A 25,928-nucleotide genomic window follows, 5' to 3' on the forward strand; every position below is an offset into this window, starting at 1 on the left:
CAGGGGAACAGCCTTTTATTCAATATCCACAAAATACAACCTTTCAAACACAACTGAAAACACACACGGATGCAGTAAACAAAGCGAAGCTCTCTGCTGCTCTGTCTGCTCACAGATATTTATCAGAAGACACAGAAAGAGCAAGGCTGAATCTTAAATGCACAAATGCAAAACATAAAGGGGTAACACTTTATAATAACTACACACTATAAATCATTTATTAAGCATTAGCAAATAGTGAATTCATTATCAGTTAAGCATTAACTCTACATTAATAAGCGTTAGTAAGCAGTTTATAACTACAGCTGCAAATGCTCTATTCTTGACTTATAACCACATTTAAAATGTGCTTAATAATTGTATTTTCATACTTAGTAAATTATTAATTTTTCATTACTAAATTAGGTTTCGCATTATTTACAAACCAGTTGTATTTAAGAGTAGTTGAGGGTTTTTAGGATCATTCAGAATGAGTTAGTAAATGATTAATAAACTAATAAAATCAACGTTTATCTGTCTTATTATTCAGGCATATATTAATAGTCAACTAATATGTTAATAAATGCTTTATTAACTCAATTTCATGCAGTTTTGTGACCTAAAGTGAGGACTACTCATGCTTTATAAATCCCTTACAAATGACAAATAAAGGCTCAGAATTAAATGAACTATAATCTTTGCAATCTTTTCTAAAATGTAAAACTACTGTAAAGTTTAAACATTGCTGAATAACAGGAGTGTCAAAATACAACAAAACTGGATAAAACAACAATATAATAATTAAACAATGTAATAAAATGTAATGTTTAAACTCTACAGTGATTTTATTTTAGATCAGGTTGCAAAGATTTATTTTTTATTTGAAGTGCAGTTTCATTTGTGTATCTTTAATTGAAGAGGAGTGAATAATGTCATTTTTCCTGTTTAGAATATGACTGAGCCTTTATTTGTCATTTATAAGGGATTTATACAGCATGAATAGTCCTCACTTTAGATTAGGTCACAAAACTAGGTGAAGTTGAGTTAATAAAGCATTTATTAACATACATAGTAACCATTAATATATGCCTGAATAATAAGACATATAAACGTTAATTTTAATAGTTTATTAATCATTTACTAACTCATTCTGAATGATCCTAAAAACCCTCAACTACTCTCAAATACAACTGGTTTGTAAATAATGCGAAACTTAATTTAGTAATGAAAAATTAATAATTTACTAAGTATGAAAATACAGTATTAAGCACATTTTAAATGTGGTTATAAGTCAAGAATGGAGCATTTGTAGCTGCAGTTATAAACTGCTTACTAATGCTTATTAATGTAGAGTTAATGCTTAACTGATAATGAATTCACTATTTGCTAATGCTTAATAAATGATTTATAGTGTGTAGTTATTATAAAGTGTTACCCATAATGGCTGTATGTGAAATCGCCTATATCCCTAAACAGTGCGCTATTTGAGGGAGCAGCAATTTTGTAGTGGTGTCTGAAACTGACGATCTGACATGCACTCAATCAGTGAGTCTTGTAGATGCGCGGAGGCTCAGAAGTGTGTGCTGGAGTGTGAGGCGGTCAGCGGGGAGGTGCGGGCCCTGTGGCGCAGCTCGTCCGTGTTGCCCACTGTTAGATGCAGCATGGCCAGCACATTGGCACGGTAGCGGGCAGACATGATGTTGTACAGCAGCGGGTTGACTGCAGCGCTGACGTAAAACAGCACTAAAGACACCAGATTAAAATACTGACTGATGTAATAGAGCTCAGTGCTGGAGTCCGACACTGAAAACAGCGTCCGGCTCACGTGGAACGGCAGCCAACACAAGATGAAGACCAGAACGATGACCACTGCGGAGAAAAACACACAACACAAGATGAAGATCAGGGGTGCGTTTCCCAAAACTATCGTTAGACAATTAAAGTCGCAAGTTCCATCATTACAAACATTTGGCGATTCCCACATCCATCATTACAATGAGCACTTGCAAACTGCGTCGCAAACTTGTGCACTTGCAACTACACCTCTGGAGCTGTGGTTAGACCCATAGTTCCTGGCTGTGTTCAATTCCCACTTATACCCCCTATGCCCTATTCATTTAGAACATTTCAAGAGTTCACACTCAGCTGATGATTGATAGTAAAGCTAGTTTGGCGTGCTGTCCCGGGAGAGAGCCCTGAGCTTATAAGATCCTCGAGCCCTGGGCTCCCTCCCGTTGCAAGGCGAGAGGGGAGTTTGAGCTCAGGTAGATCTCGATGACTCCCCCTCCTGCTTGTTGTAGCTAAGTGTCAGATATGGATGTTGAAGGTGTGCTCAGAGTTTAGCTAAAGTATTTTAGATTAATTGTTTAGGGTGCTTGTTTTTGAACTGTGGGAGGAAACCGGAGGACCCGGGGAAAACCCACGCGACCACGGGGAGAACGAGCAAACTCAGCACAGAAATGCCGTCTGGTTTGGAAAGGAATTAAACCAGGGGCGTTCTTGCTGTGAGGCAACAGCGCTAATCGCTGGCCACCGTGACGCCCGTTTGAACAGAGGGAAAGTTGGGTTGGGTGGGGGGTTGGGTTGGGTTCTTCTCTAAAGAAGCTGTTCCTCCGCCCCGTTCAGAGCATCATTATGGGCGTTTTACGCTATAACTAACGTGGTTCAAGCGATGGATCTGTGACAGGGTTTTGGGAAACACTCGTCACTACATCGTTCTTTTCCCAACCGATGCATGGTACTATGATAGTTCAGCCGTGAGTTACGTCCCTGTTTGGAAAACGCACCCCAGAACGATGACCACTGCGAAGAAAACACACGTGAAAGCAGTTGATTCTCATGTGGACGTTTAGCTCTAAAGTTCATTGCACACTGAGCGTGTAGTTGTTGTCTGATTTACTGAAATTCTCCCTTTGACATAAATCCCAGACTGCCAGGATGAAAAACACATTTGAATTATAAAAAAGTATATATATATATATATATATATATATATATATATATATATATATATATATATTAACAAATCAAAACTAAAAACACTGATATTTGTAAAAGCGCATTTGTAAAAAGTACTTCATTAAAGATCTAATGTTAAACTTTATTATGACAACCCAGAAATAACATTTAATTGAAAAAAAAAATAGTAATAATAAAATAAACCCCAAAGATTAAGGTCAAATTTTAAAAGATAAAATAAAAGCTTCTTCAAGACGAAGATATTGAGATGAGAAAAGTCTGGTTATTTATAGTCAGTTAAGGATCGTCTGATTGGATAATCAGTCATTAGCTAAAGTCGGAACAGCTGTGAACAATTATAAGCACGTGATCCTCTCGACATTTGTTTATAAATAAACTTCACTCTAACATTTAAATTAGGAATTATTAAAAATAATAAAGCATTAAAGTCATCTCTCTAAGATGTTATTTGCTTTCAAAGTATTTGTACAGTTCAGTTTTCACGATCTTCATGTTTACAATTGTGCTCCCTTCGCAGTGCTCTTTGAAAACATTGATGTCATTCAGAACACAGCCGCGGCTCATGACAAAAGCTATAGGTGAGGGATTATTTAAAAGCGGAATTTACATTACGTCTCCAAAGCTCGTGAAAATAAAAAACACAGCATATTATATAATGCTTTTTATTTATAGTGGGTTATTTATTAAGTATCTGTACTGGGCAGGGGCGGACTGGCCATCTGGCAATTCTGGCAAATGCCAGAAGAGCCGGACCTTTTATTTTAAATGTGGGCCGGTGTGCTCTTTTTTATTTTTATATGTATTGTTTTTACATGCAGGCAGCTTTTATCTCTTGCAAGAAGTGAATATGATGATGATAATAGTAATGATAATAATAAATGTTAAGCATTGGCCCAATCGGCAATGGCCGGCTGGTTTTGAGAGGGTCCGACCCAATCAGAGGTTACGCAGATGTAATTAAAATCTGGCAAGAATGTCAAACAAACAGTAAGTGCAGCACAAGCTGATTGTCAGAGACGGACTGTAAAAATGGAAAGGTGGTGCTGAAAAGCTCAGAGAAAGCAAAAGATTGCTCTAAAATCAGACGCTGCCAAATGCAGAAAATTAACTGAAATAGTCTCGAAAGGGGGCAGCGCAGGGGGTAACACTGTCGCCTCACAGCAAGAAGGTCAATGGTTCGAGCCTTGGCTGGGTCAGTTGGTGTTTTTGTGTGGAGTTTGCATGTTCACGTGGGTTTCCTCCAAACACGTTCAAACACAAGCTATAGGTGAATTGGGTTACACATATGGGTAACACATATGCTAGTTAGTGGTTCATTCTGCTGTGGCGATCTCAGATTAATAAATGGACTAAGCCGAAAAGAAAATGAATGAATGAACTGATTGGTGTATATATTTGTTATAAATGGGCTGTTTTTGTTTCAGTCACATACATTAAAAGTTTAAATATATATTACATAAGGTACTGCTTATCTTATTTCACCATCTGTGCACCAATATAAGCAGTGAATGTGTGTGTCCGTGGATGGGGCTGTGTCGGTGTGGTAATATGGGCTGGTGCGGCTACAGTGCCAGGGCTGATTTTAGTCCCAGTCCGCCCCTGGCACTGGATATGACATGTGCCTGCTGGTCAGAACATTTCTGCAGTGTTTACATGTGTCAAATTGTAAAAATAGACTTTTCAAACAAACAAACAAACAAACAAACAAACAAACAAACAAAAAAAATATCCTACTTAATAATAACAATTATCATTATTAGTATTATTAATATTATTATTAAAGTAGGATTTTTTTCATTTCCTAATAAATAATAAATCTTTATTTCTTTATAAATAGCCTCATTCTTTATATATTTATATATGATATTAGAACATGTTTTCGCTTTTGTAAGTGATTTGATGTTTTAGAATAGGATATGTGATGTTCTCAATAATATTTGTATAGGAAGCGCATGCTCTATATGTGCCTTTCACATATATTTTAGTTAATATGGAAAGCGAGTGCACGTTTTTATATATAATACTAGATTTGTAGTGGTAGTAGAAACTATAATAGATTTTTCATTAGACCAAAACTAACCCGGTCTAAACTCCAGCGCAGAGTTGCGCCTCGCTTACACACTGCTTAATACACACAAGAGAGCAATAGGCAAATATCTTTACATATGAAAACATTTAAATATTAAGGATATATATAGGATATAATAAGAATAGATATAGGATATAAATATAAAGGATTAAAATATTATAAAACATATTATTTTCTAGCCTACATAAATATGAAAAATCACTGCTTTTATGTCTTCTTCATCTCGGGAGGCTTTTTCAGTTCATTCATAACAATCTGCTTTTGTATAATGTTATTATTATTAGCAGTATTATTTATTATATCCATATTTATATTTGTTGTATTAAAAACAAGCTTAGATTTGTCCACCTGTCAGGTTTTAGACCATATGGGGCACAGCATGTGTTTTAGGATATAACTCAGGTTTTTGAGCACACTTCATTATTATTGTTCATTTATTCCTTTGCTGGAAATTAGAACTGAATTTAGAAATAGCTTTGAAACGAATATTTGCGCTTAACAAACGAAATTAATTATTTATAGGCTAATTGATGTCTGTGCGTAAAGGTTTCCCTATCCAAGAGCGAAAGTGAAAGTAGATCCATTATCTCTCATTCTCACGCAGTAGATGCTCTGTTTAACTGTTTTCTGTGAACTGTTTGCTTGTGAAATGCTCAGTTTTTCCACTTAGACTTACTTTACGTCCTGTAAATAGCGAATGCGCTTATGGCAGCTGGCTCTTAAAGGGAATGGGAGATGAGACTCTAATTGGTTTATTCTCTAAACACACCTATAACTCATTAAGAGAATAAACTCAACCCTTTTACACCATGTGCCACGGCGCAAAGCGGATTTTCCCATCCTTAAATTAGCAAAAATGCGTTCTGATACGCCCTGAAAGCGTTTGCGCCCTGCGCTTTGCGCTGCGCATAGACCGTCAAAATAGAGACCCTAATGTTAAACTTTATTATGACAACCCAGAAATAACATTTAAATGAAAAAAAAATAGTAATAATAAAATAATCCCAAAAGATTAAGGTCAAATTTTAAAAGATAAAATAAAAATACATATTTTATATATAATTTAATTATCATATGCATTTTTTTAAGAATTAAAGGTGCTGTATGTAAGATTTGGACTCTTCTAGAGCCTAAAACACATCATATGTGTGCAGATATTCAGAAACATGCTCAGTGAACACTCTTGTTTATCTGAGACACAATGCTGAAGTCAGATATTCTGCTGTGAACATGTGTGTAATGTGCCGGAACAGCTGTCTTTGTTTTGGTGATTTAACCTGCTCAATGCCAGCTTAGCCAATTATATTTCAGCAAAGCGGGTTGCCAGATGGTGGAAAACAGAGTATTTCATTCATTCAGTCAGGAAGGCTGTCAGAGTATGTGTCCGTGACTGAAATGCTGAACTAAACTATCTGCTGCTGCTTTCAGTTGTACGGCAGTAAATGTGATGTAAAATGGCATTCAGACTCACATTATTAGCATTTAACACTGAATACAGCACATGAGCTGCACCTGAGCTGATCACTGTCAGTGTTCTGTTGTTAATCCGTGAGTAATAGAAGCAGTTTCTAATTAAGAGAATATTCCTTCTATCGCACGCTGTTGCTTTCAGTTAAAACACGACTTAAATCAGCTTTTATGCTTGATAGTCAGGCTTGCTCCTGTTAGGGTCGCCAATCTGGCAACCAGCGCTTACATGTGTTTTAAATAAGAATGCAATACCCAGTTCAAACACTGGGTGTCAAACTTACACACCGCACCTTTAAATATACATTTTTATCTTTTTTGATCAGAAAGAAATTGAATTAAACACTGAAATATCTAAAAATAACAACAAAAATATAATAACTAAACAATTACTATATGTATATATAGTCTGCACAAATGCACACACATGCAAATGGACACACAAACACATGCACAAATGCATTCACACACAAAATGCACGCACAAACGCACACACACACACGCATAAATACACATATGCACAAACGAATGTATCCGCAAAAGGACACACAAATGCACGCATACACACACACAAACATACGCACATATTATATATATATATATATATAAATAAAATCTGAGATTCCAAAAAAATAACCCTAAGTAGCCACTCATTTAACTTTATTTTATTGCTCCATATAATCGAGAAAATAATAAATGCTGCATTTAAATTAAAGCTAAAAACACCTGGGGCCTCATGTATCAACGCTGGGTACGCACAAAAACCTTGCGTACGGCAGGTTTCACACTCACGTTTGGATTTACTAACGATGAAATTAACGTGGGAATGTGCGTTGTTTCACGCCAATTTCTTGTGCGCGTCTGTTTTATTTCCATTGGCGACTCCTAGAGGCAGTTGTGTTAGATTGCACTCTACAAAGTGTCTGAGCCGTGCAACGGCAGCTGTATGAGACGGGTTCATCCGCATGTCTAGCAGGTATATAAGGTTTCCATACCATACAGTTGACCAGCCAAATATTAAAGCGCAGTTTGCAGCGGTCGCCGGTTTGCCCAGTGCTATAAAGGCGCCATCTAAAGATGAATTTGCATGCGTGAATCAGAAACATTTCCATTCAATAAATGTGCAAATAAAATATGACGCACAGACTTATCAATGATTCCTACTTGTCTTCCTCGTGATGAAGAGTAGACAAAATCTGATATGTAGCGGGGAATAAAGAAAAAAGAAAAAAGAAAAAAAGAGTAAGTTCATCAGACGAGGAATTCGAACCGCGTTCTTGAATGACAGTGTCAAAACATGTTGCCATGTGTGTTAGGAGTGACGCCACTCACACTACTGCTGTGTTCCCTCTTTAGCTTTGTTGTCTCTGCCAATCAAGCGGGCGGAAATCACTCAACTAGCTCATTCCAACGACAAACTTGCAAATAACACCGTTTTTCTCCGCTCTACATGCAAAAGCAGCACCTCCAATTCACATTCTGTTCAAAGATTCTTTTCTTGCTTGCTTTTGCCTTTGCTTTTTCATTTGGTTTGGCCAAAGTAGAGTCAGTAGCTATGTTTCCATCCACCTATTTGCAAATTTTTTTAAATTTAATTTACTTTTTTAAAAATATTTTGCAAATGCGCATAAAAAAACCAGTTGATGAAAACGTCATGATGCGCACAAATTTTGAAAATGCGCATAAAAAACGTATGCGCCTAACTGGGTAGGATAAACTTTTTATTCGATAAGAAAAGATGCGCATAAACTGCGATGGAAACACTTTTACCGCACAAACTCCAGCATGCGCATTAAAAAAGGTCATGTGATTTTGTTAAAAGAGATCATGTGATGCTTAAAATGTGTGTGAATGGATAAAACGTCAGGCTGAGCACATTATAAAACATCTGAAATGTTGTTTTGGTCATTATAAAACGCCTTACTATTTCAGTATTAACGTTATTATATTATTAATGACCTCCAGAATAGCGCCTGTGACACCTTCAAACGCCACTGCGCGCTCACTGCAGGTCAGGATTGTCTTCTGAGGCGCATTCATTTAGGAAAGATTGATGCAGCTTCTCCTACTGCAGCAAATGCAGTTTTTACTGTCGATATTTGGCGCCAGTTAATCAGGAAGTGACGATTTTGTTTGCTTTGACTCGTTGGATGGAAACGATTTGATGCGATAATCCAGTTTTGCATAAAGTTTATTCGCATTTTCGGATGGAAACATAGCTATTAGCATATTCATACGGGGGAGGAGGCAGAGAATCTGCGTGGGATTCAGCGTACGCAGTGTTTCATACATCTGAATCTTTTACTGCGTATGCACATTTACAGCTTTGTGCGTACACAATGCTTTAGTAGGATTTCCACGGAAGTCTTCATACATAAGGCCCCAGTTCTCCACAGACACATTCATAACTGATTTGCTTTATTGTATCTTGTGGTGTGCACTGAACTAAAACTAAAATAACATTTAAAAAGTAAATAGACTCTATATATTCAATAAAACTAATAGAACAACAACTTTTCACTTAACTTTAAAAATGAAATAACAGACGAGCAAAAATACAACCAAAAATATTTATTTCAAATACTTTTTCTTACTTAAACTGAAATAGAAAAAAATATTATTAAAAAAAAACACAAAAAAAACAACACACTTAGTTGCTCACCCATCATGCGCAGGGTCTGTCGGTGTGTGTTGTCGCGGTGTGTGTGTGTGTGTGCACGCAGGTGCAGGCGGCGGGCGATCAGGCCGTACAGCAGCGTCAGCAGCAGCAGTGGGCAGATGAAGTACAGGTTGGAGAGCCACAGCATCACCTTCAGCAGCCCGGAGCTCTGCGCAAACTCCGTACAGCGGCACTCGCTGACCCCGCCCCCCAGCCTCTCCACGCCCACCACAGCCAATACCGGCCCGGCGCTGAGCAGAGCCACGCCCCAGAGCCCGCCGATCAGCACTCGGACACGCCCCCTGGTGACCAGCAGCCGTGCGCGCAGTGGGAAACACACGGCCAGGTATCGCTCCGCACCCAGAGCCGTCATGTGGAGGATGGAGGAGAAGGTGCAGCACTCGCCCACAAACACTGACAGCTTACACACCACTGCGCCCAGCAGCCACGGCCGGTAGCGCCACAACTGTGGACACACACACACACACACACACACACACACACACACGCACACGCACACGCACACACACACACACACACACACACACACACACACACGCACGCACACACGCACGCACACAAAAACGCACACACACACAATATAGATTTAGAATTTTCAATATAATTATTATTAATCTTCATCATCACGCACGCGCACACACAAATGCACACTCATGCAAATAAACACAAACACATGCACAAATGCAGGCACATACAAACACACGCCCGCAAATGCACACACAAATGCACATACAAACACATCCACGCACAAACACGCACACACACACACACACACACACACATACGAGCGCACACATAAACGCACACATCCACAAATGCATGCACAAACACATGTATCCGCAAAAGTACACACTAATGCAGACATGCACACACATAAATGCATGCACACACGCCCAAACGCATGCACGCACACACAAACGCACGCGCGCATGAGCAAACAAATGCATGCACACTCGCCCGAACGCATGCACACACAAACACTCATTCAAACGCACGCTCGCAAGTGCACACAAATGCATGCATGCACACAAAAGTATGCACAAGCGCACACATGCACACACAAATGCACATACAAACAAACACACACAAATCCACACAAACGCATGCACGCACAAATGCATGCACACACACACAAATGCATGCACACATGCCTAAACGCATGCACGCACGCACACACAAACGCACGCACGCATGAGCAAACAAATGCATGCACACACGCCCAAACGCATGCACGCACAAACATTCATTCAAACGCACACACACAAATGCATGCACACACAAATGCATGCACACACACACACACACACATAAATGAACACACACAAAAATGCACATAAACGCATGCACGCACAAATGCATGCACACACATATACACAAATAAACACACAAATGCATGCACACACGCCTAAACGCATGCACGAACAAACACATGCACACACAAATGCACATACAAACGCACACACACACAAATGCACATAAACGCATGCACGCACAAACACACAAATGAACACACATATGCATGCACGCACAAATGCAAGCACACACAAACACATGCATGCAGAAACACACACATACACACGCAAATGCACACATGCAAACACACACACATGCACAAACACAAATGCACGCAAACACACGCACACACAAATGCATGCATGTCGCGCGCAAATTCACAAATGCATTCACAAACGGACACACACAAATGCATGCAAACACACATAAACACAAAGGCATGTACCCAAACATACACACAAACAAATGCACGCATGCAAACTCACAGACACAAACACATTTCAGTCAGGGACATGATGTAAAGTTTTTCAAAGTTTCGAAAAATTAAAAACAAAATCCCTCCCAACATTATTCCCCAGCTGAAGGTCCATCCAGATATTTAGAAGTCAAAAACAGCCCCAACATCACCAAAGGGGAGTCAGTTTACCCAGAGTGTGTTGAGTTTTTGAACATTTTCAAAGCATTTTTCCAAAATATCAAGTCAAAATAAGATTTATCAGCAAAAATCATCACATTTGCTGAAGCACAGAGAAAGCTGTGGCCAAATGAAGCCTCAGAATCAGCCCAGAGTGGATAAAAACGACCCAACAGCACACAAGGGGTAATAAATGAAGACGTGATCAGTAAGAGATGGGTCAGTACCTTGTAGAGGTCGAGGGGCATGAGCAGCAGGATGAGCACGTCTGACACCGCCATGCTGCTCAGGTACAGGTACGTGGTGCTCCTCATCTGTGGGCGTCGCCACACCACCATAATGGTCAGGGCGTTTCCCATGATGCCGAGCAGCAGCAGCGGCGCACACAGCAGCGTCACCACCAGCAGCTCACACTCGCTGAACACTGACTGATCCCAGTGCTCCCATTCAGACCAGTTCCCACAGTCCTCACACCAGCCGGAGGATTCTGGGTAATCCATGACCTGGAGACCAGCTCAGAGCGCAGCCTTCAGAACCAGCAGACGGAGACTGAACATTCTGTGTGTGTGAGAGAGATGGGGACACACACACACACACACACACACACACCGCTGGAGACCAGAGACTTTTCAGGAACAGAGGAAGAGATCGAACTCACTCAATCACACACACACACACACACACACACACACGCACAAAAACACAAACACAGACATACACTATACATTCACGCATACACACACAGTACATACACTCAAACCCCAAACACAGTACACTGAGACATACACACACAGAGACAGACACACTCACACAGACACACGCACACACGCACACAGGATCTGCTCCATTCAGACATGAATTTCTCCAATTAAGGAACAATAACAATTCCTCAAAGAGTCAATAATCATCAATAGTCGTAGCTATAAGATCTCAGTGTTGCTGATAAATCCTTCCAACATAAAAAATGGCAGCATTGGTAATTACTTCACTTCAATATAAACAAACATTTACTTTAGATTGATATAAAACACATATTCAGTGAAATAAATCAGCTTTCACACATTCATCTTCATGAAATGCAGCAGATTTACCACTGTAAAACTGAAACTAATGAAAATCTAAAAATCCATTTACAATTTCTGCTTATTTAAATGACATTTAACAACACTATCATGAAAAAAACACTGATGTGCTTCACAGTAGCACCACAAAAACACATTTAAATGCTGATCTTGATTTGCGTGTTCAGTATAAATAATAGGACACATCAGACTTCATTAATGCATCAACCAACATTAAGAAACAATCAACTATTTAGTTGTTAGTTTTATTATCATTATTATCTGTTGTTAATGTTAAATATGCTAACAAATTTAAATTAAACTAGAATATTTAAATGAAAAATTATATAGTAACAATTTTAAATTAAATATAAACATTTATTAGAAAAAAGTATATGGTAACAAATTAAATTAAAATAAAATGTTTAAGTGAAAAATTATAAGGTAACAAATTTAAACTAAATATAAATATTTAAATAAAAAAGTATATGGTAACAAATTTGAATTAAATATATTTAAATAAAAATTATATGGTAACAAATTTCAATTAAATATAAATATTTAAATAAAAAATTATATGGTAAAAATTTGAATTAAATATGAATATTTAAATAAAAATTATATGGTAACAAATCTGAATTAAATATAAATATTTAAATAAAAAAGTATATGGTAACAAATTCAAATTAAATAAGAATATTTAAATTAAAAATTATTTGGTAACAAATTCAAATTAAATATAAATATTTAAATAAAAACTATATGGTAACAAATTTAAATTAAAAATGTATATTTAAAAAAAACTATATGGTAACAAATTTAAATTAAATATGAATATTTAAATAAAAATTATATGGTAAAATTTTTTTATTAATTATGAATATTTAAATAAAATAATTATATGTAACAAATTTAAAATAAATATGAATATTTAAATATAAATATTATATGGTAACAAATTTAAATTAAATATGAATATTTAAATTATTACATATTTGGTAACAAATGTAAATTAAATATGAATATATTAAAAAATTGTATGGTAACAAATTTAAATAAAAAAAGTATATTGTATCAAATTTAAATTAAATATGAATATTAAAAAAATGATATGTAACAAATTGAAATAAAATATGAATATTCATTTTTTTATTTAATATGTTAATAAATGAGTACACCAAATGATGCATTAGTAAAGATGTATGCTAACAAATGCTTTAATAGAGCGCTAGTTGCTGTTTACTAAAGCAGCACAGCTAAATAAGTATTGTAGTGATGTTAACTGTAGTATTATGTATAATTATTAACAATAATGCGCCGTCCAGTCATGGAATTGATGATCTTAATTTTTAGGCGCTCTTGTTTGAACTGCAAAAACATTTAAAGAGCAAATAAATCAGATGTTTTTCCTTCCATTCCTTGATTGATTGTTTTTAAGACAGACCCGATGAACGCCATGTGCCGAGAGTCTGTGTGTGTGTGTGTGTGTGTGTGTGTGTGTGTTTGAACATTCACTCAATACCAAACTAATACTTAATCAAAACGTTTATTGCTTTTATATTAAATTCACATTAGATTGAAAACGATACAGTAATGCACATTTAATAACACACACACACACACACACACACACACACACACACACACACACACACATCAATCAATCAGAAGAGACATTGTCCTTTCCACACACACACACACACACACACTCACAAGTTCATGATTCCCACAGCTTGTGCAGGCGATGTAGGTGAAAGGTTGTGTGGGCGGGTCTAGGTACAGGCCGGGGGCGTGGCAAAGGGATGTGGTCACCTGGCAACAGTGGAGTCTCTCTGAGCATCTTGTCAGGACTGTAAAACTGCAGTATATCAGGGCCCTCTGGTGGTGGAGACGAGAACTACACACACAATAAATGCATTAAAAGGGAACTATTATGCAAAATAAAACATGCATTTCATAAAATTATTATGCAAAAATCACTTTAATAAGAGGTTTAAACACAGTTGTGTAGCAGCGGTGTGTGAATATGACCAGTTTCTATGGGAAAACATGTATTAATTGTATTTGATGTATGTGTGTATCGTAACTAGTAGGGTTAGGTGATGTCAACCAATTTGGCATCGTACAATATCTAATGTGAAACATTGTGATGGACGATAGCATCGTCGTCCTAAGTGGCAGTAAATTAATTATACATGAATAACTGATAATGCATGTTCTCCCCATGTTGGCCTGGGTTTCCTCTGGGTGCTCCGATTTCCCCCACAAGTGGTACAGTTGAATTGGGTAAGCTAAAATTGTCCGTAGTGTATGTGTGTGAATTAATGTGTATGGGTGTTTCCCAGTAATGGGTTGCACCTGGAAGAGCATCTGCTGCGTAAAACATGTGCTGGATAAGTTGGCGGTTCATTCCGCTGTGGCGACCCCTAATGAAGGGACTAAGCTGAATAGAAAATGAATTCACAACAGAATAATTATTTGTAGCCTACTCTTTCAACTACCTGATCCGCATGGTCTTTGTTTTACTCATAAACAAATCATAAATAAATAAAGATACACAAATGGCGTACACACAATTGGCATGTATAATGAAGTCCACAAACTTGGTTGGTAAAAAGGAGCAAAAACAACAGCAACCAACCAGCAGCGTCTGAGGTTTACACTAATGTTACTAAGTACAAGTGTGAAAGCGAAAGACTGAAGCAGTGTACTGACGGTGTGACATGCTACCTGATAGATTCAAAAGACTGAAGAGTCGTTAGATAGAGACAAGATGAATTAAATATCACCTTTAACAATAATAGTGAGACGCCATCCAGCAATACATTCTAGATAAACTGTCCAATATGCACTGCTCTCTGGGGTTTTGTGCTCAAAGCACCCGCTGACTGCTGGAGCTCAGATGCACGCATATGCTGCAGCGCATGACAGTGTGTGTGTGGTCACGTGATGTGTGTTTTCAGCAATATAGTGTGGATGGAAGGCTGTTCAGAATTGCTAGGTGAAACACCAGTGTGGATGTGGATCATTTTCATTCTGAAATGTATTTTAAAACCAAGCCATATTAGTGTAAACGAGGCCTGAGTGAGTGTTTTTCATGAGCGGGTTGCTGCTGTGATGGGGGCGGGGAGGGGGAACGCAATGCCGGCTCAGCATCGTGATGTCTAGCGGCCATCAGCGATGGATGATGGCATGGTCTATTAACCCAACTTTAGTAACTAGTGCTGCAAAAAAATTATAATAATTCAGCTCCTGTTTTTAGTTATGTAACAAGGCCAATCAAATCATTTTAAGCAATATTAATAACAATATTTCCCAGAGATGGGTTGCGGCTGGAAGGGCATCCGCTGCGTAAAAACTTGCTGGATAAGTTGGCGGTTCATTCCGCTGTGGCGACCCCAGATTAATAAAGGGACTAAGCCGATAAGAAAATGAAATGAAATAACAATAATAATAATAATGGAAAAATAAAAGATGAACATCCCCTTTAACATGTTAAAATATTACTGTATTACATGTTACAAATAATAATAATATGAATTTTTATTTATATAGCGTTCCAGAGCTCAAGGACAATTTACAAAGAATGCCACAAAAAGATAAACAAACATACAGGAAGTCAAATATAACAAACTGGGATTACACAAACAAGACAAAAGAGCAGTGCAAATATTATTGTGTTGTAAAGCATGCACTTAGTTTACTACTATAGATTCTACTTTACACTGGTTTAAATGTCCAGCAGTAGAAAACACCTGCTGCATCCCAAATTGCATACTATCCATCCTAAATGATATTGGAAAATATAATTAGTGTCCCCAAATTGTGGTATGCTGAAAAAGAGCGAGTCTGCATGAAAGATTCGAGAATAGCAGATTAACACACAGCTGCATCTATAATAATGTAGGACATTAAATATGACAACAATGAGGATGATGTGTCAAGATGATTGACAGGTCTTGAAACTAAGCAAAAGAATGGTACGTTAATGAGCCTTTGACACTCTTCTGTTACTCACATCAAAAGTATGTAGTTTTTTTGTCCACATAAAAAGCACATAGTTTTAGAATTACAACAATTCTGTGTGAACAGCCCCTTAGAATGCATCACTTTAATATGGTTAATGACACAATGTAGTTCTTGCAGTGTTGAATCAGTAGCTCCGCCCATGGCACACCTCAAGACACCCAATTTTTTATCAAGAGAGAGTAATGAAGCTGAATATTTCAGAGTAAAGATGAGTGCAGTTCTACAAGATTAATGTGATCTTTTTTATGATAATATTCTTATTTCCTCAAATAATACAAGGAAAAACTCCGGTGTTTTCACTATTTTTAAAATACACCTTTTAATTAGCACAAATTATCTTTATGTAAACTATAAAAAGCTGCAAAAAATTTATAATAATCAAAACAGGGTTCAACGCTAGGGATTTTTTTCTACTGGCCCGATCGGGCGAGTGGTTCAGATTTTTACTTGCCCTGCCAAAATTTTCTCTGGCCCCACTAAAAAAAGAAGTTAGCCATTTAGTTATTCAGCATAACTTTTCTTTAAATACAACTGACAATTTAAAAATGATTTAATTTTAATACAATACTGATTAGATTAATTAAAGTGAATTGTTTAATGTGTGGTTTAGTTTAATTATTTAGTTGACAATTTTATGTTTTTTGTTTGTTTAAAATCCACCAAAATTCCTAGTTTTATAAGCCGGCTCATTACATCAGTCTATAATACTGTCAGTGTTTTTTATTATTCATTTATTTGTAAAACTTAATTTAAAATGCATTTCACTTCTTGTTCTTGCTTGATCCATCAACATAATAATCATATTAGCCGCACGAATTGCGCTTACTGGGCAAACAAGTTCTGAAACAAACGTTTGGGCATGAAAGCACGCAATTGACAAACAGTCGCAGCCAAATTAAACTTTAGTGACAAAGCAGCACTGGCCCCTATCGGGCCAGTAACCATTCTGTATACTGTCCCGAGCGTCTTGCACACTGGCCCCGGACCAGCGGGCATTCCTTATTGTTGAGCCCTGCAAGATATTAAAAACTTTCAAGAAGTTTAAGATAGTGATGACCGCTGAAAGCAGGATCACAGTTATGTGAAATAGCTCCGTTTATTTACATCTCCAACAACTGAAAACTGCATTACTGGCACCGACTGAACTCTGACCTTATTGTTCTGGCTGGCGGTAGGCGGGGCCAACGCTGGCCTATCCTGGAGTGCTTGGCTGATGAGCTGATCGCGTGATAGGCTGACGCTGACTAAGGCCCGGTACAGCTGCTGAGAGCGAGGGAAATTCAGACCTGCAGAAAACAAGGAGGAAAATAAACGACAAAACAGAAAAACCCTAAAGCATTTCAGCTCCACTGGGTGTCATGTGTTGAGATGTTTTGCAGATCGTGGTGTTGTGATGCGTCATTAGACACCTGCTGATATTCAATAATACAAAACATTATAATAATGAACATGCAAGAGATTGGTGTGATCATACGCATTTCAAAACATAGTGAATAATTCTTTACATTCATTTATTTTATTATTAGCTTAGTCCCTTTATTAATCAGGGTTCACCACAGCGGAATGAACCACCAACTAATCCAGCATATGTTTTAAATGGCAGATGCACTTCCAGCCACAAATTAACACATTGGAAACACCCATACACCCCTGCATTCACACACATACACTATGGCCAATTTAGCTTATTCAATTCCCCTATAGCTCATGTGTTTGGACTGTAGGGGAAACCGGAGCACCCAGAGTAAACCCATGCCAACATGGGGAGAACATGCAAACTCCACACAGAAATGCCAATTGACCCAGGCGACACTCAAACCAGCGACATTCTTGCTGTGCTACCTACTGCACCACCGTGTCACCTTATTCTTTAAATTTTCATTAAATTATTCATATTTATAAATTATTTTTAACTTTAATTAAACGAGTGCCTCTGACAGTCATTCGCCTCGGCCTCACCTTCTGCTGCTTTGCTGTTGACGTGGTTCTTTGTGAGTGTTGAACTCTGTAATTTCTCCCGAACTGCTTTCTCAGCATCAAAGGTTTGCTCCGCCTCCTCCTCAAGCTCCGCCCTCAGTGCCAGGGTGGTGTTTAGCTCCGCCTCATGTGTCTGCTGTCCGTCACACTCTCTGCTCTGCTCCCGATCCGTTTCAACACCTAAATATGAACAGATGTGGACTCATATTACTGATTCAAGCCGAGATGAATCACACAGATGATATATTTCTGAATATTTCTGAAGACTAAAAATAATCAGACACACCTCTTGATAATTCATGATAAGTTTACTCCTACTGAATTTCACAAAATCTATTATTATTAGGAGAATAATTTTAATAGGTTAGTAGTAAATTAATATCTTAATAGTTTTCAGTTATCACTTATTTCACAACTCTTTGACTATTTATAAGGCTATGGTAATAACGCTCCAATAGTTAACATTAGCTAAATAAACTAAACTCATCATTAAAACTACAAAAACTATTAATAATCTCAGCTGATGTTTATTTCTTAGTTAATTTTTTTTTTCTTTATTCTTAGTTACATTTTTCTGCCTGAATTAAATTTAAATAGATCAGGAAAATATCTAATAGCTGTGCTAATGTCAAATACATGTAACTCATATTACTGATTCATGTAACTGTGAATCACACAGAGTCAATACTTCTGAATCTACTCAATGTGACAAAAAATTATGTCAGTTTTCAGACACACCCGCTGATAATTCATGACATGTTTACTCCTACTGACTCTCATAAAATCTATTAGTATTAGGACAATTTTACACCATGATGTTATTTTCATTCAAAATAAACACATAGAACAAATATATTGTGCAATTTTATTGGGAAATTATCATCCTAATAATAGTACATAAGCAATAGTGTATATATATATATATATATATATATATATATATATATATATATACACACACACACACACACACACACACACACACACACACACACACACACACACACACACACACACACACACACACACACACACACACACACACACACACACACACACACACACACACACACACACACATCTTTGTCATGATGACAGTAAATATAAATTTATATTTATATTTATAATTTAAAGTAAATAATATTAGACTAGATATTCTTCAAGACACTTCTATACAGCTTAGTGACATTTAAAGGCTTCACTAAGTTAATTATGAAATAATGCAATAGCTGTATTGCAGAGGGTTGCCATAAATAACATTTAATTTTTTAAATATTTAATATTTAATTCATATTACATTTATATGCCAAGTTTTTTGAGTTGCATATTTATATACACTGTGTAGTTTGATCAGATGGGGCCTTATTATCTTAATCCCCGCCTCCTCAGTGGGTGCTGTTCTGATATTGGCTAGAGTGACTCAAAGGTGAACCTACACCTGTCACGATTATTAAATAACTATCTACTTGTTGCTATTTATTTAATTCTTGTATTGTTTTAGACAATCACGATCGCTACAATTCCATTAAATCGCCAAAAGACATCAATTAAAAAACAAAGATAAAACAAACATGTTACTTTCACTTTCAAATTGGCAATAGTGAGAGACTGTGTGTTTTTGTCGTGTGTGTTGCATATACTGAATGGTATTTTGTGTTTCAGGTAGACGTGCACACATTCAATATCACATTAATGAACGTGCAATATTAATATTGTAGGCACTAAAAAATACCATCAATAACTATTCATTATTTAAACATTTAGAGTGCTTCTTAAGAAAATTCACAACATATTTGCAGTAGTGTTCAAAATAGCGAAACAAGCATGGCTTAATTGGTTATCTTAATAGTTATCAATTGTCAACTCTGTGACTATTTATAAGGCTGTGGTAAACAATGCTTTAATAGTAAACATTAGTTAGGTGAACTAAACCAGTGGTTCTCAAAGTAGGGGGCGGGACCCCCCGAGGGGTCGCGGGGCAATGAAGGGGGGTCGCCTGGTGATTTCCAAAAATCTATTTATTTTTATTAAACCATAAGAATTAACATATTTTATCCATAACTATACTGAAAATAAAAATAGTCGTTTACAGTTTCTATATACTATATAGTTACTATAGTAGCTTATAGTTACTAGTTCTATTGGATTGCGCCCCTTGGGTAATTACATTATATTAAAGGCAGCAATAGCGTCAGATGCATTTTGATTTTATAACATTAGGTTATACTGTCTGGCACATTTAAAGCACTGACACAAATTTAGTTGGTGTGTCTGCGTCATTGCATGCAAGGTTTCTGTATTTTTAATCACCTCAGAGGTTATTGGGGGTCGCGAGTCACTGGCATTGTTATTTTGGGGGTCGCGGGCTGAAAAGTTTGGGAACCCCTGAACTAAACTCACCATGAAAACTACTTAATCTCAGCTGATGTTCATTTCTTAGTTATTTATTCCTAATGAGAACAATAATGCATTTTTAGCCTGAACTAAATTTAAATAGATCAGGAAAACATCTGATACCTGTTTATTTGAGTAGGATCATTACATAAATAAATACTTCTTTTTTAGGAAAATGTTTTATTGCAAGAATGACTATTGCATATTTTCCCAGTATCACGCAGCAGTCGTGATCGTAATATCCCACAAACCATGCTCGTCTTTGTTCGGAGGTTTCCGGGCTGTGGGTTGATTATTTCTGGGTTCTGGGTTCACTGTGATGAGCACCGGATCCACATTAAAACGCACCTGAAACACACGCAATGGTACAAATATGTTCACATTAATGCATCTGACAGACAAAGCAACTTAAACTTCATTTAAGGAGTAAAACTGATTAATTCAGAGCAGATCCAGGTACTAAATATACATTGAAAAAAGTTGCATGCAGAACTGTTGCAAACTATTTATTTGTGTTGAATTTAAACAAACAAATTACATTTAATGCTGTTCAACTTAATTTGTTTGTTTAAATTAAGCCCAAATAAATTGTTTACAACCACTTAGTGTAAAATATTAAGTAAATAACACAGAATTTATTTATCCTAATCTTTAATTTATCTTTATTTACTCATCTATGAATATTTTTTTCAGTGTACGATAGTTCATTCATTCATGTTCCTTCAGCTTAATCCCTTTAATAATCAGTGGTCACCACAGTGGAATGAACCACCAACTATTCCAGCATATGTTTTACATAAGCTGCTTTTCCACTATCGTGCCAAACCGTTCTAAGAACACTTCGGTACGGTTACGGTTGTTTCTCCACTGAGCCTGGAACGGCGCGGCACGATCACAAACCGTTCTCGGCCCGGAATTCTCGGCACGGTTAGACAACCATGCTGAACTGTGCTGACAGATTCTGTGTGTTGACGTCGCGACTCGGTTGCTAAGCTACCACAGCTGGCTCAGCAGAAGCGCGCTAGTCATCAGACATCCTCAATAAACTACAGTACATTTAATATAAAATAATGATCCAGGTCTAAACGATACAGTTTGAAAAGGGTTTTAAAACCATGGAGCAGTCTCTGGCAGAGAAGTGAATAACTCATCACATTATTTTATTCATTAAATTTATTATTTTATTGTCTTGAATACAGACCTACTTCGCCTGCCTGAATGTGAGTTTATTGCACGCAGCGCTGTATTTCACAGCACAAAACTCGCTCTGATCCGGGAGAGACATGCCAGCGACTTGCGCTGCTGACTTTCTTTTCCAGCTGCGCATCGAATAAAGTCACGCTTAGTAGATGTCCAAATTCCACAACAACATCACTATATCCATGGGACACGAACTTGCAGACTCTTTTAACAACGAGGAAATAATTGCACTTTTTAATTCAAAGCCAGGACAGCTTGTTAATACCGGCGAGACCACCTGAAGGACTTCGTGTTGTAATGTCGGCCGTCCAAATGACTTTGCTTGACAGCTTTACGGAGCGGCACTGTAACTGTCCAAGGTACTGTTGTATGATTTATATTATAGCATATGCACTAATAAACAAGTAAAAAGAATGAATGAATTAAATAAATATGGATTCTTAAATGTCAGTATTGCTTTTACTCAAAAAATATCAATAAGTTTTTACAAATGTTTTATTAAAAAAAAGAGCAATTTTCATCATTTCAGCTAAAGGCAATTATATGATTCAGTTATACATAAGTTATTTGACATTTATGAGGCATGTAACATGTTTCTGTGTTTTTGTTTTTTTTTGTTCTTAGTGATCTTTAATATAGCTACGCAAATATTTTCTAAAACGTCTAGCAATAATTCGCCTACAGCTTGTTAGTTAATTATGAACAAAAAATAATAATAATAATAAAAATAAAATGATCAAAATAAAAAGATAATAGAGCAGCATTTTGCTAAATATAATAGTGCTTATATAATATAATAGGGAGCCGTTTACATGCGTTACCAAGGCAACTACTGATGCGTTTTGTGTAATGTTTTAAAGAGCTTTGTCGCAGCACGACAGTGGAAAATGAAACCGCATCCGTGCTGTCTGGCCCGGTTTGGCACGGAATGGAACAGTTCTGTTTAAAGAACGATTCAGCACGATAGTGGAAAAGCGGCTATAGTGGATGCCCTTCCAGTCACAACCCAGTACTGGGAAACATCCATACACACTCATACACACACTACAGACAATTTAGTTAATCAATTCCCCTATAGCGCATGTGTTTGGACTGTGGGAGAAACCGGAGGAAACCCACGCCAACACGAGGAGAAGATGCAAACTCCACCCTAGCTGGGACTCGAATCAGCGACGTTCTTGCTGTGAGGCCACAGTGCTAACCACTGAGCTACTCTTCTACCCTATTTTGGATGTTATGAAAGGCCAAAACCTCATAACTGATCAGTACTGTTTTCCTCAATGGAACAAAATAACATCGTCAAGAATCTCTTAAAGGGCTAGTTCACCCAAAAATGTAAATTCAGTCAAACGTATTTTTATTTATTTATTTTTTAGGGGTTTTCACATTTATTGATCGGACATTGGAGATAAAGAGACAGGAAAGTGTGAGGAGCAGAGATGGGAAGGATCAGCAAAGGGCCTTGAGACGGGAATCGAACTCGGGTCGCTGCAAGCACCTCGGTGCTATGTGTTGACGCACTAACCAATAGGCTATAGGCGCCGAATCATATTTTAATTTTTTATGTACTGTAATTTTAATTGTTGTGTTTTTTATGTCTCCCCTTGGACAGGGGTTAAAAGCTAGCAAGTCTGCTATAACATTAAAACAAATGCATATGGCTTATCCAGAGTAATTGTGATGTGTATGTCATATTAATTAAAGGTGACCTATCATAGCTCTTTTTACAAGCTGTAAAATGCATCTCTGCTGTCTCTAGAGTGTGTGTGTGAAGTCTGAGCTGAAAATAGCACACAGATAACGCTTTCTACCTCTCTGAATCTGACACTTTCAGGCTTTGAACCTAATTATGGCGTTTTGGTGACTGTCACTTTAAATTCAAACGAGATTGAGCTCTTTTCAGATAAGGGCGGAGCTACATATGCCTGTGTGTCAGCATAGCGACAGATTGAAAAGTGCTTTTCAGGTGTGCATGCGTGCTTCAGTGTAATTGTGGGCTTCATGTCAGTCTATGGTCTGTTCATTTGTGCTTCATCTAAAACTCCACATCTATAATCCTCTTAGTCTACGCTGACATTATCTTCAGCAGCTCTGATGGCATATTGACAGACGGCTGCTTCTCACTCAGGCCTGCTGTTTATGCTAATGAGATGGAGAGATGGGCACTAGTGGGCGGGGCTTTCCCCCTCTGATGACACGTACAAAGGGAGAATGTCAATCACAGTGTTTCTGCAGACTGCCTTTATCAAGTCTGGTTAGAACAAATACAATTCATTCCTGTTTATCATTATAATATAGTTATATTCACACACTGCTGACACACAACTGTGTTTATTAAACCTCTCATAGAAGTGCATGATAGCACCATCTAGTGGACACACAGAATTTGTCAGCCTGTAAAACGGGTTTAACTTTGGATCTGTTTGAACTTGACTGCGGTGAGTTTAAATATTTCACAGGACCGAACCTGTCGCCGGCGTCTGTCTGCTGGCCGCTCGGGGGTGAGAGAGACAGACAGGTCCAGATCAGCACAGAGCAGTTCTGCGGTCTGGATGCGCTCGTCCCGCAAGGGTTCAGGAGCCGCCCGGATCAGAGGCTCGCCACACACCTCCATCAGTCCTGCACACAGACACTGAATTAGCCCTCGTGTTCAATTTGATTTACACAAGTTCTGTTTAGCGGAGAGATTTTTTTTCAACTTCTAATCATAACAGTGTCTTATTTAAGATTTCTTTTATCTTTGCCATGATGACAGCACATTATCATAGTGAACATGTACGACATTGTATTCATGAGCACTTATAAATACAGTAAATAATTGTTTATTATTTAAACTTTTGATATGTGTTGATAAAGACAGACATTTTTATGACATTTTTAGATAATACAATATGTGAAATAAAAAATATACGATAAATTTCTCATAAATTACTAAATTAAATTGAAACTAAAAGTACTAAATCAAAACTCTCAGTAACAAGAGATTTATATTTAGATTAATATTTAGTTTGTATTTTTGAGCAAATATACATATATATATATATATATATATATATATATATATATATATATATATATATATATATATATATATATATATATATATATATATGTATGTATGTATGTATGTATGTATGTATGTATGTATATATATATATATGTATGTATGTGTGTGTGTGTATATATATATGTGTGTGTATATATATATATGTGTATATATATGTATATATGTATATATATATATATATATATATATATATATATATATATATATATATATGTATATGTATATATATATATATATATATATATATATATATATATATATATATATATATATAATTTTTCCTTTGTTCTGCGAACTACTGATGTCATTATATCTAATTTAATTTTCTTACAAAACATTTATTTACAGATTCCATTCATTCAATCATTTTATTTTTAGATTAGTGCCTTTATTAATCTAGGATCGCCACAGTGGAATGAACCACCAACTAATCCAGCATAAGTTTTACACAGCGGATGCCCTTCCAACTGCAACCCATCACTGGGAAACACCCATACACTTCCATTCACACATATACATACATGATGATTTAGCTTACCCAATTCTTAATTAACAGATTTACTTATACTTATTTAAACAACACAATATTAATGCTTTAACCTCATAAGAGTTGAGAAAAACGCTCTAAAATGCAGCATTTTTACTTTATGTAACCCTCCCAAAAAGGGCATAAAGTATTCACACACAACACAAGTTCTTTGCTGGACAAAATACAGTATTTATTTTGGGCCACAATAATCAAGTAAACGTCAAACACTCAATTCATTTAAATACTAATTTAACTTTTATTTTATACAATAATCTTAAAGATTAAAATTCCACACAAGGGGAGCAGCAGGTAGGGAATCGAAAGGACATAAAGTTCATGATGTAAAGATTGTTAGCGGACGGCATAAAAATTATTAGGTAAGGCAATTAAAATGACCACCACAAGGCATTTAACAAGGGGTATCAACCGTAATTGTGCAACACATCATCATTTCACATCAACCCAGAGTTGTAATACACCACACCGTAAATCTCATAAATATAAAGGTATAAATAACACCCATAAATAGACTCCACACAGCAATCAAATC

General features: G+C 36.8%; 2 protein-coding genes across 4 annotated transcripts in view; both read right to left on the bottom strand.

Annotated features, from left to right (window-relative positions):
• LOC100536357 (growth hormone secretagogue receptor type 1-like) lies at nucleotides 1–14,019 on the bottom strand. The gene is made up of 4 exons (XM_073939462.1): nucleotides 13,896–14,019; nucleotides 11,349–11,679; nucleotides 9,177–9,639; nucleotides 1–1,848 (listed from the first exon to the last, which is right to left on the bottom strand). The coding sequence occupies exons 2-4, from the start codon at nucleotides 11,619–11,621 to the stop codon at nucleotides 1,550–1,552; spliced, it is 1,035 nt and encodes a 344-aa protein (XP_073795563.1). The 5' UTR covers nucleotides 11,622–11,679; nucleotides 13,896–14,019; the 3' UTR covers nucleotides 1–1,549.
• Nucleotides 13,710–25,928, bottom strand: part of ppp1r35 (protein phosphatase 1, regulatory subunit 35) — a 19,405-nt gene continuing 7,186 nt past the window's right edge. For 2 of the 3 annotated variants that reach the window (XM_073938713.1, XM_073938714.1), the window contains exons 2-6: nucleotides 24,250–24,401; nucleotides 20,834–20,930; nucleotides 18,171–18,368; nucleotides 17,364–17,497; nucleotides 13,710–14,079 (exon numbers count right to left, since the gene is read on the bottom strand). In XM_073938713.1, the coding sequence (XP_073794814.1) occupies nucleotides 13,900–14,079; nucleotides 17,364–17,497; nucleotides 18,171–18,368; nucleotides 20,834–20,930; nucleotides 24,250–24,396 (756 nt within the window). In that variant the 5' untranslated portion in view covers nucleotides 24,397–24,401 and the 3' untranslated portion in view covers nucleotides 13,710–13,899. The remainder of the gene's footprint in view (nucleotides 14,080–17,363; nucleotides 17,498–18,170; nucleotides 18,369–20,833; nucleotides 20,931–24,249; nucleotides 24,402–25,928) is intronic. The other variant, NM_001045391.1, reaches the window with a different exon arrangement.

This window comes from Danio rerio, chromosome 23 (assembly GCF_049306965.1).
Source record: "Danio rerio strain Tuebingen ecotype United States chromosome 23, GRCz12tu, whole genome shotgun sequence".
Taxonomy (NCBI): Eukaryota; Metazoa; Chordata; class Actinopteri; order Cypriniformes; family Danionidae; genus Danio; species Danio rerio.

Excerpts from the sequence above, each read along its gene's own strand:
- LOC100536357 (XM_073939462.1), bottom strand. The coding sequence starts at position 11,621 with ATGGATTACCCAGAATCCTCCGGCTGGTGTGAGGACTGTGGGAACTGG. Across the intron at positions 9,640-11,348 it reads TGCCCCTCGACCTCTACAAG|TTGTGGCGCTACCGGCCGTG; the intron begins GTACTGACCCAT and ends GTGTGTCCACAG. Across the intron at positions 1,849-9,176 it reads ACAGACCCTGCGCATGATGG|TGGTCATCGTTCTGGTCTTC; the intron begins GTGAGCAACTAA and ends TTTTCTCCGCAG.